The 12876-nt window shown below is 39.6% G+C and overlaps 1 protein-coding gene across 2 annotated transcripts in view; it reads right to left on the bottom strand.

Annotated features, from left to right (window-relative positions):
- Positions 1–12277, bottom strand: part of RMDN2 (regulator of microtubule dynamics 2) — a 47951-nt gene extending 35674 nt beyond the window's left edge. The window contains exons 1-5 of one of the 2 annotated variants that reach the window (XM_061365869.1): positions 12170–12277; positions 11176–11642; positions 4446–4638; positions 3438–3540; positions 1309–1369 (exon numbers count right to left, since the gene is read on the bottom strand). In XM_061365869.1, the coding sequence (XP_061221853.1) occupies positions 1309–1369; positions 3438–3540; positions 4446–4638; positions 11176–11630 (812 nt within the window). In that variant the 5' untranslated portion in view covers positions 11631–11642; positions 12170–12277. Of the gene's footprint in view, positions 1–1308; positions 1370–3437; positions 3541–4445; positions 4639–11175; positions 12139–12169 lie in introns of those variants that run through there. The other variant, XM_061365868.1, reaches the window with a different exon arrangement.
- Between the last annotated feature and the right edge of the window lie 599 nt (positions 12278–12876).

Here is a 12876-nt window from a genome sequence, read left to right on the forward strand (position 1 = left end):
AAATTCTCCTATCTTAAACTGCCAGATTATAGTCACATGGGGCCTAAGCTTCACCCCCAGGCAGGCATCATCATTACTGCCAAGACATGGGAAAGAGCAAATGGAAATATGTCTGTGGCAGTGAAGCTTAGCCAAGATTCCCACAGCACTCCACTTCTAGCATGTCACTGTTACAAAGCAGGTGTTTAGATCACTAGTTGTTATAAACAGAAGGATAAAAAAGAATCGGAAATATGGCAACGCTCACAGAAACACAGTGAGGAACAATAACATAGCCATTCTTGAAGTTTAGGAAAGAGACCAAGTCAGAGAGTCACCTAATGAAATGAAAACATCTGTGTCTAATAAACGATCTGAATCTGAGATAGCTGACATGTGCTCCCTTTATTGGCAATGGAGATGCTGTCAGCTGAACCTCAGGAGATACTCATCTCATCCTAATGCAGATGGCCAAAAGGGACTCAGGTGGACTGCACTCCACAAAAGGCTACTTCTTTTTAGATTGTGAAGCAAGGTTTGGATAAAAGGATTTGGTTTAGATATGTAAAAGTTAAGTGAAATCCTACCCTACATGTGTAATGACAAAACTGATGAAGAATATGGAAATCAAAATGGGAAAACTAGCAATATTAGAAATCAGGAGCTCAATAAAATTGATTAATAAAGTAAAATAAATGATCTACTAGAACTCAGCAGAATTATCTTTTACCTGATAATGTTGATACAATTAAAAAATATTTACATTTGCAAAGAGTCTGTTATTCCTGGCGAGGTCTACAAAATTAATCCAACTGCCAAGCTTGAAGAAAAAGGATTTGGTAAAACAAAAATTGAGAATTCAAACTTCCATACCCCTCTCATTGCCTATTTTAAATCTAAAATCTAAATAAGAATTTAGCTTATTATAAAAAAGGGACAAAATATGAGGTCAAATGTCATTATTTTGCAAAGTGTTGAAAGAGAAGGTAAATGAAAAACTGTGGCTTCTCTGAGCAATAATATACAGGTTTAAGCAAATACTCCCTTCTACTTTCCATGGTACATACTGAAGTATGGTGATTGAGTTTTCATATGCCATAGTAAATGCTTCACAAAATACTTCAATGAAATTTTTAGCTGCAAACTGATAATTGAGTTCCATAAAACTAAGAAAACTATTAGTGAATCATTTATGAAATTTATGTCAAACTGCAGTATGATAAATGTAACTTGCTGCAAGCACTGTTTAGAGCCAAAGACAGCTGGGATTTTTTGTTGGATCTGATACATACATACAAGTTGGCAAAAGGCACACTTTCTCAAACTTACCACTGGTGACTCTCAGCACTCCTGTCATCCAGCTGAACAGCCTTTTCAGCTTTAATCTTTCCTGTAAATGGAATACAATAGATTAAAGGATTGATTGCACTTTTCTGTGGTTTATGCAACTCCCAATAATGAAGCAACCTCATGTACTCTAGCTGCAAAGAAATTGCTTCCCATTCTTGTAAACATTTAACTGGATGATCACTTATAGCCGTATGTAAATATGTGTGCATATATATGTATATATACATATATATGGGTGTGATTTTAGTTTTTTCTCTTAAAATCCAATTTAGATGCAGCTGAATGAGGAAAGATTGAACTAGACTGCCAAAGGAGGCCATGCTGTGCATAAGACTGAAGACCCCTTAAAAGCAGGTTAAAGAAGTACCTGTCAGAAGAGCAAGCAAAGCTGTTTCCTATCTTGGGTACAGGAATGAACTACTTGCAGTTCCTTTCTAGCACAAAGGCTTCCATTTAGCTCCACTTTTAACTGAATAAAGATGACAGTCGGTGATTTGATCAAACCCACGCTCCCAGTAGTAAGTTCAGATGAGATGCTTTGCTGTTTGCAGTCTCAGCTGCAACCAATTACACCACACTGACATTTCTGTATTGCAAGTTAACTTCATCAAAACAAAGAACAGCGTACACAGGCCCCCAACTCCCTGGAATGAGAAGACTCACAAAACTACTGCCAGCTCCCCCGCAGTCTCAATCCCTCTACACCACTTCCAAAAGCTGAGATGAAAAAGGCTGCTGCCACCCACCACTTCATGAGAAAGAGCCAAACTAGGCTGATTACTCAATACCTAAGACCCAATTTCATTCCACCATTCTCTACCTCTCCCTGTCTTTTGCCATGCCATTATCTTTCATCAGCTGAAGCTACATGCAGTCACTGGTAAAAGCAAAGGATCCAACAACAGAGTTTACTGTTGTAATTTAGTTCGTGTCATAATCCCCACTGCACTTCATGATTTCCATGCAAATAAGCCAAATTGCTACTAAAGCAAAGCCAGTGTCAATTAAACAGCTAAGACAGTGCAAGTCTTCATGAGTATTCAGATGACAGAATTATAGGGACAAGGACCTTGGACAAGATGAGGTTGGCAACGGAATATGTAATCACAGCACAAAGGCATGACACTGCCTTTGAGGTTTACAAAGAGCAGCCAAAAGTGCTTTGTCAGTGATGTTGTCACTGCTAATAGAATAAAAAGTAGAAAACAGGAAAAGAGTCACAAAATAAGAACTAAAATTTGAAATACACTTGGAAAACCTGAATATGGTGCAACAAAAAAAAAAGGAGAGGCAATGGCAAAACAAAGGAGACAGAGAAGTATTCCCAGATACAGGCAAAAGGGATTATTTTAAGAACAGTGTCTTGGCTGGAGGAAAGTGACACACGTAGAAAAGAAATAGGTTTTACCGCAATAAAGAGAAGGCCCAAAACAAAAAGGGAAACGTAAACTATTCCTCTAGCAAATATGCATCCAGATAGTGAGAGAAAGAGCAATGCTTTTAGAAGCAGCAAAGGGCTGCAAAGAAGAAAATCATGACCTTGTTGAGGTTAAGCTGTCAAGCAGGACACACAGGGAGAGATGCCTGGAAGCAACACCAACCGCCACACACGACTTCTGTTTCTGGTCAACAGTTTTTCCAGATTCACAAAGTATTATCACCATCATCACCACAAGAAAAGGTTGCTGATACGCAGGAGTGCTCTTTTACCACAGGAAACAAACCCTGAGTTTCCCGTGGAATTTATTTATTCCTCTTGCTCTCCCAAAGATGCAATTAAGAAATTACGCTGACAGCACCTGTCTTTTTTTTTTTTCCACATTCTGTATCCATCCAATTTTCAACACAATATAGGATTTTAAGGCATCATCCAGAGCCAACAGCATGTGGTTAAGACCCACAATACTCTTCCTTCACTGATTTTGGATCTCTCCAATGGACTGAAGTTGTATACTGTGGCAGTTGATTACCCAAAACATCATTACTATGGTACAAATGCTCCCATTTACTAGACTGGAAATGTCTTGGATTGGAAAACGTAACTGAAGCTCAAACATCTTTCACTACATTCAGATGACATTCTAGATATATAGTTTTCCTCTGCTCACCATCAGCAACATATTTCCTCTTCTCATTAGCATCAGTAGTCATCTCAAACAGATCTCCATAAGCACGTGCAAGTCTCCAAAGAAAGTCCACACAGTTTTCATACTGAAAATAGAGGACACCTGGGTAACTAAATTGATTAGAATTAAGTTTCCTTTAATAATGTTTAAAGCAGGTTATCAGAATATTTGGTTATTTTGTATCCTTCTATATTATTTTTATTTTACGCAAGAACCACTCGACCAATTATTCACGCCCAAAACACACCTTTTGGAAATACCCTGGACTGTCTAAAGCGGTTTACTTCACAAATCGAAGTTCTTTTAATATAAAAAATAAAAAGGTAATCCAGTAAAGCACAACATATTCCTGAATGATGTGATGTGTATTTTCTTTAGGGGTGCCATAAACACCACACTCAGTCATAATTAGTATTTCTTCTACCTTCCTGGGTATTTCAACGTGTAAATGAAAATGCAGTCAGAACTAATGCTTGCCAAATCAGAAGAAACTGATACACTGAATTAAGCACAGAATATCAAGCCACTTTGAAATTTTATCTGGAGTTACCTATGAGCACAGTACAGTCAAGGGAAAAGTATGCATGAAATAAATTTTAAGGTATAAGCAGACTACAGGCTCGTAGTCTGACTTCTTGAGAACATTAGGTCAGGTTAGCACTTAATTCCGCAGGACTTTCTCACACAGACCCTTTTAAAACCAGCTGAAATAAATATCATTACTTTGTCACATCCAAGAACACATACATAAAAAAAAGCCTCAAAATTATTGAGCCTGGATGGTATATAAAACAACAAAAATTCTCTGCCCACCCAACGTGAATATTTACACCACCTTGAAATATTACTTTTTTACTGCATTTTAAAAATAATCATGAAATTTCATCTTCCATTACTGTGTTCATTTTAATGCTTGTATTAAGGAAGTTCTCAAAGGCAGTACAAAGCATAAGTTAACAGCAATGTAATATTAAGTTTACCCGTTAATACCTTGTCATCTTTTTCAAGCAGCAGTCTGAAGCCCTCCTTTTTCTCATTCTCTGAACCCTTGTGCAAATTGTCCACCTGCTGTAAAAAATTAAACAACTCTTCGTCTTCTGATTTCGCAGTGGCATCAGGTGATTTCTTACATCCCTTTTCTTCCTCAGAGTCTCCTTCAGTATCAGTATGAGCTGTAAGATAACTAAAATCACAGAAAATAACCAGCTTTTCTAAAAATATCTGTAAAGCATTTTTCAATTCAAATACAGAAATTTCAGAGCACAATTTCTTTCAGTTGGCCAACCTTAAAGGTGTTCTATTCTTATTAATGGTATCAAGCTTATTAGTATTATTACTAAACCTTTACCTTCAAAGGGACAGCACAATCATATTCCAAACTGAATAGGCAAGTTATGTTTAATACTGTCCTGTTGCCTAATAATGAATTTTAAAAAATGCAGATACATAATAGAAACACATGTATCCTTGTGTTTCAAACACAGAATGCTTGAAATCATTAATATGTATTAAGACGTGATCTGTAACCCTGATTAGTCCTCTTGAACTCGACCTCAATTTCCCTATTTTTTGAAATAGGAACGGGCTTACTCCAAATGAAACCGTAAGTGCTATAAGAATCACACAATGTTTTGTTACACACTTTTAACATCTAATCACTGTTCTCTCTTCCTTTATTTCTTTTGAACATTCAGAAGGTATCTGAAACTGGGAAAGAGCTTATATTAATTCATAATGCTTAGTGCACAATTACTCAGCAGAAGGCAGTCAAGGTCAAAGAAATATTTACAAAAGTCATAAATACCACACAGAGATAAGCAGGTGGCCTTACTGTCCAAAGTGCTGAGCATACATTAGGGTCCTCTAATTTCATACAGAAGCAGCTGAATGGCATTATTTTTTAAAAGTAGCTTTTTGCTTGTGCACTAAAAATGAACAGAAAAGTCTAATCTTATCTATTTCCTCTTCTGAAAATACTATTCTGATGGGAAATAATAATGTAAAATTATTAGCTATCAAGTTCAGAGATTTTTAAGATTGAGCAGAAAAAACATGAACTAGTCACATGAAGCAATTGAGTAACTGAAGCAAGCCATGACAGTCAAAATATATAAAATCTCTTTCTTTCTCTTTCCCAGAAAAATAACCAGAATGTTTGCAATATAAATGGAGGTTAATACTCATATGGCTTTTAAATATTCTGGGTTTAATACACTGCATTTGAAAGTGACCAGAACTAAAACACAAGCAGATACACTTACAGCCTGTAAATGAAGAGCTCATCAAGCCACAGAAATACTGAAGGTGGCATGACAGATTTGCTGCAAAATTAACCCAGTAGTATGGGAAAGGAGACAAAAATACATTTGGATAAAACAATACATACATAAACTATATGTACGTGTTCAAACTGAAAAACAACGTGGAGCAGAGGAGAGATGGGAAACTTCAGAGATTCACACAGATCTTATATAATCTTGATGATGCTGAAGTTGATAACACATTCTCTCCTGCAGATTCTTTATTTGTAAATCACCAAACATTTATTTTGGTTTTCTGAAGCATCTTTAGAAACACAGCACCTTGTTCTTCCATAGTTATTTTGAAGTGGGTGCAGAGCAACATCATAGATAGGCTGCATTTCACAGAGCACTAACTTGACCAAAAGTTAGGGTCACCAAAAGGGATTTGGTGGGAGGTAGCAGTCTTTTAGCCCCAATACATAATCCTATGATGTGAAATACGTTTTGAAAGCACCTTTCCTCACGTGGTTTGGATGCTCCACCCCCTCAACCTCTGCAATTACTGACCTAAAATAAGGACATTACAAAATATAAAATAGCAATAACTAAGCAGCAAAGGCAATTTCAAATTCCCCACTGCAACTGTAACACTCCTTTAGTTACAGGACTTTGGGCACTGCATCAACAAACGCTGCCTGCACAGGTATATATGAAAGTAAGGAATCACTGCGTGGAAGTCAGTGTGGATATTGTTATCTTTATCTTTGTTGCACAATCATCTGCTAAAAATTTCTATGATCACTACTGTTCCAATGTTAGAAAGCAGACAAAACTGGTTTTTAGGAAACGTTACCCTCCCAGCAAAAATATAAAGGCCAATATATATACTGGGCTGACAGCCAAGTTCTTTCACTCCAAACAAGCCCAGTAAAGAGTTTCATCAGCAAAGTGTCATGGCCAAACACTTTAATTCGTGACATCACATAAGCCATACAAGAATATTCACTGAGACACTCAAACGGAGAAAGTATGAAGTAGGCCACTACCTGATGGCAGAATTTAAGAGAAGCTAATGATAAAATACCATGGAAGAATAATCTTTTAAGACCAGGACTTACTGCTTTAAACCTTTCCTTATTTCACCTCTCCTACAGAAACATGATCTTCAAGCCAGGTCTGTGATGAGAAACAGCAGAGAGGACGGGTCGTTTCTTTCCCACTTCCTCTCACCTCCGCCATCCTGGAAAATTCTGTCCTGCCTCGTCTCTATTTGCTTTATGAAACCTCAAAGAATTTTAATGTGGAGCACATCATCTTAAGCCTTAATGGGAATGCAATAATTTTCAATTTACTTACTGAGTGTGTGCCTTAAAGAAGGCAAAACAATAGCTATAAAACAACCTGTGGGTGAATTACACAACAGTGTGAATTACACAACAGTGAATACACAACAGTGAATATTTTTTTTCATTTTAAGGCAATGCCAGTTATTCCTGGGGTCTCACACAAACCATACAACCCTTGTGCCTGCTGACACGGATGAGGTACACTAAGGGGCAGAACTTTCTACACAACCAAGAAAGAATACTGTTCTCATAAAAAAGGGAAGAAAATTATTAAAACCTTCTCTGGTTTGCAGTGAATATGCAGATACCAAAACATCCAAGGGAGCACAAACAATTGCTAGTGCTCAAGATATGGCATGCTAGTTACCCCTGGGATGCATCACCATTCCTTTAGACTTTTCTCTCCTCAGAAAAATCACTTTATAGTGCCTTCAGGGGGTCCTCTCTTCCTTGTCTCTTTGGCTCCAGAGATGACATTGCTGCCTTCCAGCGTTTCCCACAGGAAAAGCACCAAGATGTCAGCCAAGAGCTTCAGGACTGACTTGTGATGAGCTCCTACCTCACTAGTTATGCATCACACACCCCAGGCAAACTCCTACATTGCTCAGGGGTCATGGAAGTAAAGTGACATTAAGGTCAGTTAATTAAGTATAAAATATTAGATATCATTTCAACTATTTTGGCAAATTAGGCATAAATAATGTATGTCTGTTTTGTTTCTGATGACATTTGTTTTCTTACTAGCTCGCTGTTTGATCCTTATCATAGCTGAAGTGTTTTAAGCATGAAAACAACATGCTAAGAATGCAATACAGACTTTTAAAAAATAAACAGCTAGGATTTGTCCTAACAACTTGGGTAAGCTGCACTTTACCAACTTGAACTGAAGTCAGGTTTATTAGAAGACAGAAAGTCCCTCCAACTAGTTCAGGGCAAAATAAGAGTGCAATAAGAGTATAATAGATATTTTAATATAAAACTACGATAAGAAGAGCTTGATAATTGACTTCAACAAAACAGCTAGCCAGCTTATACTTCTCATTCTAGAAAAGCATCTTAAGAAAAACAATTCTATATTAAAAATAAATAAATAAACAAAACCAGGGCTAACACAAAACAGAAGTGGGGATTCTTTTTAATGAAGTTTAAAAACTCCAGGAGTCTAAGGGCTGATGACAGTAATCCAAAAGAGAAATTCACAGAAAACAAGAAGAGTCACTACTGTTTGGTTTACAAATACTTCATATAACACTGACATCTGCAATCTTACCTGGTATTTTTCTGCAAGAGGTTTTATCAGATGATAAATAGAAAAATAAGTATTTGGATGTGATACACACATTGACCAATACTTGAGAAAATGGAAGAACCTAAAAAATGTATAGTCAGTGCCAACTTGTTTTCACCTTTATTAACAACAGATTTTCTTTAAAAGAGAAAAACAGTGGTGAGAATGTGAGGAGTAATGACCAACCATCAACACTGTTGTATCACAAAGGACCGGTCAAAGTTCAAAGAACACATGGAAACTGTGCTAGAGACTTTCCACTCTGTGGTTAAGGGGTTAGGTAAATCCAGACACCTAGTACTCAACTAAAAAACCCTTGAGCTACATCATATAGATTTGCTCCGTGCTACATTGCCTGTAAATTGGCAGACACTGGGCGTAGCCAGGTATCATCTGTTCACAACACTTCAGCTTTCAGATAGATCAAATACCATCTGTTGTTTCCCTGACAACTTTACAAAAGTTTACACAAACACTGTCTCATCCACTCCTGCTAATGCAGTAGAAAGATGATTATACGTATTGGACTGATCTGGACCAAATTTGTACTGTATGACCCAGAAGAGTGTGTATCCCTCAGCAATGGTAAGTAGCCTTCGACAAAAAGTCTGTCAAACCAGACTTGGGGGGATGGGGGGAACAACATGTAGCATTAAAAGCTTTTCTGGAAGAATTTACAAATTCAAAACCAATGTAATCATGCAGCACAAGCCCACACAACTCTAAAGCTCACTTTATCTGTCAATTCTCAGCATGTACCCACTTGTCAGTTAAAACCAAAAGTGCTTAACATAAGCAAAAAATTATTTGTGTTGTGCACAGACAACGGAGTGTGTTATTGTGTGTGGAACTCACCACAGAACATTACAAAACAATGCACATGACGTAATGCCTAAAGCACATGAAGTGGTGGTGCACATTAACTGGAAAAAAACGTGTTGTTATTGCCTCTCACAGAACTTGTATCACTGTCATTAAAGTTACAGAAGACCTCAGAAAAAGCTGTACATATTGCAACTGTACACACACTGGGATAAGCAACCTATTTCCATTTGCAAGGAAAAAACTAAGACAAAACCAACCCCTCCAAAAACAAAAAAGCCACAAAATTACTTAAATGAAATGAAATTATATTTAAAGAAGATATGCAAAATAAGCATATCAAGTACCAGGTGTTAGTAGGGAAAACACCTCTTTTGGAAACGGATTAAAAAACAGCATTGGAAGAAGCACATACTCAAATGACTAACACTATCTATAACCTTGAATTATCTTCCTTTCCTCTGACTGTACACAAATACTTGTCAGTGGAGGTCTCGCTTAAGGACACACTTGCACACTATAATCACTTGTATTGGATCAGCTTCTTCGTCACACAGAAAAACATGAACAGACAAGTTCCCTTGGCTTGTTCCCAAACAGAAAAGCATCTCTCCTGATGAGAAAACAGGATCTGCTCACCTGCTAGGTGTGGAATAGGCCCTCTATTGAGTCAGTGAGCCTGATTATTCATAAACTGGTCCTTATCTACATCCCCAAATCTCTTATGTATAACATAAAGGCCTCTGCAAACCAACCAATGGATAAAACAATCTGAGAAAATAGAACGGAAGTGTTTCTACACCATATGAAGGAGGAATGCCTTTTAATTCTCCTGCCAATACTCTATGCTTAAAATACAGAACTAGCTTGTAATAGAACTGACAGATCTCAAAACATACTATCAAAATATAACTTGTGAAGCATGTGGGCTGGGATGTAGCACAAGAAGTTCTGCCCACAGGAACTGAAAATAAATTTAGAGAAGCTCTTAAAAAATAAAATTCCATTAATTATATGCTGCATGTTATTAACTTCAGAATATTACAGTTAATTAATGTATCTTTAAAGAAAAAAGTGGCTTAAGATAGGCAATTTACAGACATAATGCTGCCTACACAGGCATGTTAATACACTGAGGAGATGGCTCTAAAAACTAAGCTGCTATAAACATACCCTTATTAAATTGCATGTAAGTATCTACTCTGATTATACCAAAACAAAGTTGCAATTACAGGAGAGTAATGTCATCATCATTTTTACATTACTAGTGGTCAGTATATTAGGTAACAAATGAAAAGAAAGAAATATAGTCCCCCTCCTGGACCCCAAGTACATCTGATCCTTCAGCATGTTCCCCAACTCACATCAGATCACAAGATGCAATAAAAACTAGGAATTTCCCACTTCACTCTATCAGTACCTTAAATACCTCATGAATTCTTTTTAAGCAACCAGAAAGTGTAATTCAACAGCAAACACATAAACATTCTGCCGTTTATACACATTGCGTTTGGACATAGCTTTCACAGCATGTAATAATTTCAGGCAGAACGCTGTCATAACTCATCTGTAAGGCCCACAGAAGACAATTACTGCAAAAAGCACACCAGTGTTTGTACAATGTGAACACATAGCATCAGAGACTGGAGTATTTTATTACTAGAATCACTTTTAAAATTACACCATTATTCTGAACTTCACCCTCATTGCAGACCTATGTAGCAAGACTGCAATACTGCACCCTTAAAAATCTGTATGAGGCCTGGCATTAAGCCAGCCTCAACCACAGTGCAGATTCAGATGTGGTCACCCACATTTATTTTTTTAATCTAAAAATTACTAATCTGACCTTCTATTTCTCTATTCAGGGAAAAAAAAAAACAGAACCAAAACAAAAAATGTCATAAGATATATGTAAAACTTTCAAAGGACTCCTATTTACAGTGCAAAGTTTCACATAGATAATGATGCAATTTGCGCTGCATGTGTACTGTAGTATGTACAAAATATTATTGACTCACCCTCCTTCACTTTCCGCCTCCTCAGAGCTGGTAGTTTCTGCTGCACCAGAAGCTGTCTCAGCTTTTCTCCGCTTTGTCGCTCTGTGTGATGGGCTTACTCTCTGAACATCTCCCTTCCCTTGAAGCTCCTTACGAACAAGCTCTTCAAGCTTTGGAATAGCTTCTTTCAGAAATTTTACCTCTCTCTTCAGTTCGTCCACACTCACTAGCAAGTCATTCAATTTTTCTAGTATCTGCAGTTGCCTTCCATATAAAACCATTACTGCTCCTTGCTCATTCAGAGCTTCATTTTGCAAGCCCACAGAACTAAGCCTGTTACTTGCATTTAGGAGCGCAGGTATACGCACAGTTGCAGCGGGTTTTCGGATCTTACGGTACCAAATCACCATCAGGCTTATGCCAGCAGTCCCTGCCATTATGCCCAGTATTAGTCCTTTATTTTCGAAGCGAGACATTTCTGCACTCTCCTAAAATTGTGAGACAACAACAGTCGGAGTTAAAGATGTTTTTCCTACTCTACCCATCCCCAGAGTGTAAGGCCGGCGCAACTGGCGCGCACTGCAGACACAAAGTTACACTACAACTCCAGCAGATTCCGCAGTAGAAGGTGCAATGTGCTGCCACAGCAAACCGGGCTCGGTTACGGGTTTAGGGAGTTCGGGGGAGCGAGGGGCAGACTCTCCTGCACCGGCACGTGCGGAGGACCGCAGCCTTCACTTTGAACCTTCCCGCATCTCGGGGTTTTGTCGTTTTAACATCAGAAACTCTTAGGACCGGATTTCCCGCAGCTGCACAGCGGCGGAAGCCCAGCTGCCAGGCCGTAGGGCTGCCAGGGCCCTCACCGCCCTTCCGAGGGGTGTCCCGCCGCCGCCCCAGCCCCACAGCGCCGAAGGGTCACCTCCCCGAGGGGACCGCCCGCCCCACAGCCCGCCCCTACGCGGGTCGCGGTCGGCGGCAGCGCCGGCTCCGGGCCCAGCGCCGCCCCGTTACGTACCAGCGGGCAGGTGCGGGAGCAAGTCCAGCCGAAGCGCGGCGCCGCTCGCCCCACAGCTCTCCCGCCGTGGCACAGGGGGCGGTGGCGGCGGGGCCGCCCCGGGGCGGTGATACCCGGATCGAGGGGGACGGGCCGCGGCCGCAGCAGCAGCCGGGCGAGCGGGCTGAGGAGGCACTGAGCCGGGCGGGCCCTCCTAGCCCCAGAATGGGCGGGTCTGCGGGCTATGAGCCGGGGCGGGTCGCAGCTCTGGCAATCCCGCCAGGCGGTGCTTCGGACATGGCTTGGATACTCTGCTCAGGTATAGGTGTTCCTGCTCGTGTGTCTCTCTTCAGTCTGTCGGCACTTGTTTCACTAATTCAAGATTTGCTACTTCTAGGCTCTAGAGAAACAGTATTTCCACAGCACTAGAGGAGAACTGAAGCTGCAAAATTACGGAGAATCTCTGCCCGTTGCCAGGAAGAGCAGCAGTCTCAAAAGGTTCATTGCAGCTTTAGCCATCTAAGGGTCCAAAGCTGATGTCACCAAAGTGCATTATAGATTGCCCAAAGCCATGGAAGAACTTGGGTTAAACAGGGTGCAGGGAGTTATTGCTCCTGCATCTCATCAGGAACATCACTCGTATCAGGGATGCTCACAAGACCTTCTTTCTCTTTTAGGACGGTATTCCTTTCTGGAGCTGCCTCTAGTGCCTCCCGTTTCTAGCACTG

This window comes from Neopsephotus bourkii, unplaced genomic scaffold, assembly GCF_033783945.1.
Source record: "Neopsephotus bourkii isolate Nb327-2 ecotype Australia unplaced genomic scaffold, CSIRO-AGI_Nbou_v1 NB_1292, whole genome shotgun sequence".
Taxonomy (NCBI): Eukaryota; Metazoa; Chordata; class Aves; order Psittaciformes; family Psittacidae; genus Neopsephotus; species Neopsephotus bourkii.